Below are 5,669 nucleotides of genomic sequence, written 5' to 3' on the forward strand. Positions count from 1 at the left end.
AAAGTAAACACCAATAAATGTATTGAATCCACTGTAAATAAAGTTCTGCCCAAATGTCAAAATATATGTTCACAGATTCATTAAGGGATTCCCGTTTATCTAACAGTAAATCTTACACAAGATCATCCAAACACAGCTGCCAGATCTCTCAATCCACATTTCATCTTTCTCTACGAAAGCTGCTGGCCGAACGACTGATTCTGATTTTGTGTGATAGTTGTTGACATCCTGTAGGCTGGCGCCAGCACTCTCAGAGTTGCAGAGTAGTTCTTTCTGAAACCAGTTTAGACTTCAGATAAAATAATATCCATTTACTTCAATGAAAGTAGTGAATTATTAGTTGCCAAGAGTTATCTCTGTTTCATTTTACGGACGCTTCATCTCTCAATCTTACTCCTGGTTGTCTTACCAGCAGTATCTCGTGCTGATACCTGGGGTGTGACGTGGACACTTTCAAATGCCACTTTATGTCACGCCGTTGTCGAGGGAAGACATTCTTTCTTCCTCGACTCATCAGTTCATGTTGATGTGATTTATATATTTTTACAGGTATGTACCCTTGTCTATCTACTTTCTTTATGGAAATCTAGTCAATAGAATAGGTAACGCGATTGTAGAAACTAAATCATTAATGTTGTAAATTGTGAATATCATACTCGGTCAAAAGACATCGCGTTGCACGAGATTACTAATTCAAACACTAAGTTTAAAGCACCATCCTGTAAGTAAGATTGTGAGTGAAAGATCTGGTTAAGTTCCATTTGTTTATCATGTATATATATTTTATTATTACATAAAAGATCATAAAAATGTTACTTTGTTTATAATGTGGTGACGTCACACATAACGTGTGCCGCCGAAAACATTTATTGCTGCATTTATAGTATATAAAGTAACAGCGTTTGAATATTATATTGTGCCATGCTATGCAACGTAATCAAATGCGACTTTATGTCACGCCATTGTCGAGGCTAGACATTCTTTCTTCCTCGACTCATTAATTCATGTTGATGTGATTTATATATTTTTACAGGTAATAAATCCTTTTATACCTCATCCCCAACGCCTCAGTTCCCTCAATTACATCGTTGGCAGAACCCGCGACACAAGTGTTAATGGAAGTGGTTTGTAGTTGTTTGGTAACAAAGGCTTACCCTTCTTATAAATTGCCTGAATTACACCCCATTTAACCAACCATTCTTTTGGTGTCTTACCAGTATGGGATATTATTTTGAAGAATTTAAGCTAAACAGTCATCTTTTCGCCTGATAATGGCGACGGGCCGACCAATTTTAACTCATTCGCTTTCAGCTTGACCAAAGCCGATCTGGCGAGGTTCCTAGCGGTCGGACGGGCGCTCGTCCGAGTAATTGGACACAAGCCGGGAAGGGTGCCTCCCTCGCCGGGTGTCCCCGGCGAAAATCCGTCTTTGTCCGGCGCATGCGCACACGTGGTTTGGGGCTACGTGAAAAGCAAATGTTTCCCCAGGGACTTTCTCTCTCTCTCTCTCTCTCTCTCTCTCTCTCTCTCTCTCTCTCTCTCTCTCTCTCTCTCTCTCTCTCTCTCTCTCTCTCTCTCTCGGTGGTACATGAGTTGTACAACAACAAAAACTACACTACTAGATGTACAGCTTGATGACATATATTGTAGCATACGTCACAGTATAGCATTCAAATGTCTGAGGACCTTTGAGAGTTTTTTTAAAGTACCTACTTTACCATTTGTGAACAGTTTACGATATCTACTTATGTTTAGCCAGTGTGTGTAGTATTCATTAACTCATTCAGTGTGTAAGGTTAAAGATGAAGTCTACATTGACACTACATGCTCAACCTGTCTACAAGGACACTACATTCTCAACCTATTGACATGAACACTACATCCCTGATTGGTCGAAACGCCGTTGTGCTTTCTCTCCCATGGTACAAGCCTGACCCTATGGTAAAGAAACACAGCGGGTGTGCCACACGGGGTGCCGTGTGGGACAGAAACCATCCAATGAGAAGGTCGGGTTCTTCACCAATGAGAAGGCTGGATTTTCCACCAATCAGGAAGCAGGGATTCAGTGCCTTTAAAAACGACAGACGTTCTCTTGGCATCACTTTTCACTGAACTTTCCAGGCAACAGCATCATGCTCCGCTGGGAAAACTACTACTACTACCTCCTCAAAGAGATGAAAGCGGAACAGAAGTTGGGAGGAGACTAACCATGGAGTTCGAGGCTGTTCTAAACCATGAACATCAAAGTCTGATGACCGATGCCGGGCGTCTTGAAATGGAGGACATCATCGAGGATCAGTTAGTTCTGCATACCCTGATGCTGAGATCGAGTGCCTTGCACGCAGTTTTCCATGCCGCGATAGGTGAGAAGGTAGAGACAGTCGTGGGGACATTGCCTCCGGGGTATGCCATTTGGATCCCCACCATGGGACCACTTGTGGAAAAGGAAAGGAAACACCTGCAGCAGCAGCGGCAGCAACAACACCCACAGCAGCAGCGACTACAGCAGCATCCACAGCAACAACACTCGCAGCAGCAGAGGCACCAGAAGCAACACCCTCACTAGCAGCAGAAGCAGTAGCAGCACTCGTCGTGGCACTAACCGCAGTGGCAGCACTCACAGCAGCAGAGGCAGCAGCAGCAGCAACAACACCCGCAGCAGCAGCACCAACACCCGCAGCAGCAGAAGCAGCAGCAGCAGCAACACTCGTCCCAGCAGTACACTCAGCACCATTCACCATTGATTGCACCATTTATCATCAGGATCAGCAACAGCAGCACTATCATCACCACCAGCATCATCGAGCAGACCTGTGACGATGATTGTAGCCCGCTTTGACATTGTTTCTCATTGTACCCATTGTATCTAAGTTGAAGTTGTTATTGTTCATCATTAAACAGTGATTAAACAGTGTCTGTCTGTGCGCATGCTCGTTGAAAAAATAGATAAAAAGAGTCAGGCCATGCTTGCAAGGCTCAGTTGCCTAGTGTCATCAGTCACCCCGAACATAGGATAGAGTCTTATCACATCGTCAGTGACATGTAAGACGTCATGGAGTCCACATCGTGTTCAGACTGTGGCGAGACATTTTCTAGAAGAGAGGAGAGGAGACTTCATTAAAGCAGGCGAACCCGCTGGCCCTTCCTTCAGTTGAGTCACAGACATCATAGGGCAATGACGGTCTATGAATGCCATGCCACAATCCCAAGATGTGCCCGATACCGAGTAGGTGTCTGAAAAGGTGAGAGAACACTCTTAATGGACGACACATGGCAACTCGATGACAATCTGGAGGCACGACCTTCTCCTTCTACACCTTTAGTCATCCTTCTCATCCTGGCTATGAATCATTTCAACAACGTCTAAAGTCTTTTCAAACGTGGCCTTAACAGATGGGGCAGATCCCTTATGACATTACCATGACTGGCTATTTCTATCAAGGACGAGGTGATCGTGTTATCTGTTATTGCTGCGGTGTGACACTCTGCCAATGTGAAGCCACAGACCAACCCTGGAAAGAACATCTGAAGCACGCAAAAGTCCCCTGTGAATACTTGTGTGTGTTTTGTCCTGATGGAGAAGTGAATACAGACGTCTGTTGTCCGAAGAAGCATGGAAGAGAAGAGCAGAGTGTCTTGTTGAAAAGAAAAATGGTTTAAAGGTCAGTCCTCATCAGACATTCAACCTGACAAGGTGTCCTTCAAGGCAGAGTAAGGGAGGAACATCCATCCATCCATCATGATGATGCGCAAAGCACCAATAGCGTGTTCTGCTTTCATTGCGGCGTGCGACTGAGAAGATGGGCGGCCCACGACGATCCTTGGGTGGAACACCACAAGCGGTCCCCTCACTGCGCTACCTCAAGCTGACGGGGGTGGTGAAACACAAGAACGTGGCAGCTACTTTCTTGCACTATCTGTGTGAGAATCAGATCTACCAGGAGCCTGCGAATCAGAGCAACGCGAATGATGTAGCATGGCCGCCTTCCCAGGATGACGTTTCCGTTCCCGTTTCCCGTTCCTGTTTCCCGTTTCCGTTTTTTTATCTTCTTCTTCTTCTCCAAACGGTCCTTTTCAAGGCCACCAATCTCTTCCGAAAGAGCATAATTGCTTTAACTGCCCTCTCCACCACCACCACCACAAAAACAAAACAAAGAACCCTCCTCCTCCCTCCTCCCTCTTTCCTCATCCCTCTTGCAGGGGGGATGCCCTCCCCGGAACCGGAAGTGCTGCCCTCTTGGAGACGCACGCCTCCCGGAACCGGAAGTGCCGCCCTCTTGGATGCGTACGCCTCCCGGAACCGAAAGTGCCGCCCTCTTGGAGGCGCATGCCTCCCGGAACCGGACGTTCCGCCCTCTTGGAGGCGCACGCCTCCCGGAACCGGAAGTGCCGCCATCTTGGATCTTCCGGCAGCCAGAAATTCGGCGGATCCAAGATGGCGGCACTTCCGGCTATCAGGGTACTGCCTACAACTACTGACAGTCACCAGATAAATGACTGATTTTGACAAAATGCTTACAGATTAAATTCGATTCTTTGCCTCATATCTTTGTCTCTGCCCTTTTTAGCTTTTCCTTATGGAGGAGAATTTGCGGTAGGCATTGCTTATCCTGGATCCTGGATTAACACATCAAGCAAACATAATTTTGTTGAGAAAAACGGCGATGCTCTTTAAATAAGACAGCAGCAAATCTGAAAGAAAAAGAAATGTTGAAACGATTTCAATGTGATACATACATATGTTTTGTTTTAATGTTTATATCCACCAGACAACATATTGTTAGATTGTTTCGTACTTGCCTGAGTGACCCTTTCAGACAGAAATGACTGTATCAATCTTAACATGTTACCTTTTGTACCAAGCTTTTGCAATTAGATTAGCAACCCTTGTCGCCAAATCATATCGTAAGCCTTTTCAATATCAAGAAGGACGCACAACATGTACTCCTGACATAAATGTAACAATGCCGAGCCCCACATGAGCCAAACTGCCAAAGCTATGTGAGATATGTTATACTTCAGTGATTTGTCTTTAAAAAAATAACGGCATATGATTTGTAAGCACTTCTATGATTGGCATGTGGATGTGAACACCAGGGTGAGGGCGGTGCTCACTACCATATCACCAGTCACTACTTGTGTTGTTCAATGTCTCTAAAGAGCGCACAAAGACGTAAACGGGGAAAATGTACAGTTCACGTTGGATAACATACACTGGTTTTGACCAGGACACCAAATACATTGTTCCTTGATGTTTCAAAATGAAAACGTTCAAAGTGATTCATACGATTGTCGGACAAATAAGCACTAAGTTATTGACACAATGCCAAAGTGATCTTTCATTGATTACCTTCTCTTGTCCGTTAAAGGCAAGTGTATTTCGGCAATTGCAACGAAATCCAAAGCATCAACTCAACAGGTGACGATTTGGAAACCAAAGTGAAGTTTTCGATTAACATTATTTCGTTTGATGTCATTGACCAAGGTATGTATCGTACAACATATAGCTTAACCTTGAGAATCGGGACCTAACTGAATTTTTCAAACAGAAATTTGCCTATTCTCTAAAACAAGTGTTTAAAAGTCTTAACAATCCATATGCATTTGTCAACCAAAAAACTAGAGAATACCTGGCGGTTTCATTTGCTCTTACATACCGTCCACAATTG

The 5,669-nt window shown here is 44.5% G+C and overlaps 1 protein-coding gene across 1 annotated transcript; it reads left to right on the forward strand.

Annotated features, from left to right (window-relative positions):
• The first annotated feature begins 2,209 nt into the window (after positions 1–2,209).
• LOC125379968 (60S ribosomal protein L22-like) lies at positions 2,210–2,817 on the forward strand. The gene is made up of 2 exons (XM_048395893.1): positions 2,210–2,363; positions 2,447–2,817. Exons 1-2 carry the CDS (start codon positions 2,210–2,212, stop codon positions 2,815–2,817), a joined length of 525 nt encoding a protein of 174 aa, XP_048251850.1.
• The last annotated feature ends 2,852 nt before the right edge of the window (positions 2,818–5,669 follow it).

Source organism: Haliotis rufescens, unplaced genomic scaffold (assembly GCF_023055435.1).
Source record: "Haliotis rufescens isolate VD_foot unplaced genomic scaffold, xgHalRufe1.0.p SCAF_15, whole genome shotgun sequence".
Classification (NCBI taxonomy): Eukaryota; Metazoa; Mollusca; class Gastropoda; order Lepetellida; family Haliotidae; genus Haliotis; species Haliotis rufescens.

What these genes read in the sequence shown, in the direction of transcription:
- LOC125379968 (XM_048395893.1), top strand. Translation starts at nt 2,210, where the DNA reads ATGGAGTTCGAGGCTGTTCTAAACCATGAACATCAAAGTCTGATGACC. An exon ending in AGTTTTCCATGCCGCGATAG is followed by an intron (nt 2,364 to 2,446) that starts GTGAGAAGGTAG and finishes CTTGTGGAAAAG; the next exon opens with GAAAGGAAACACCTGCAGCA.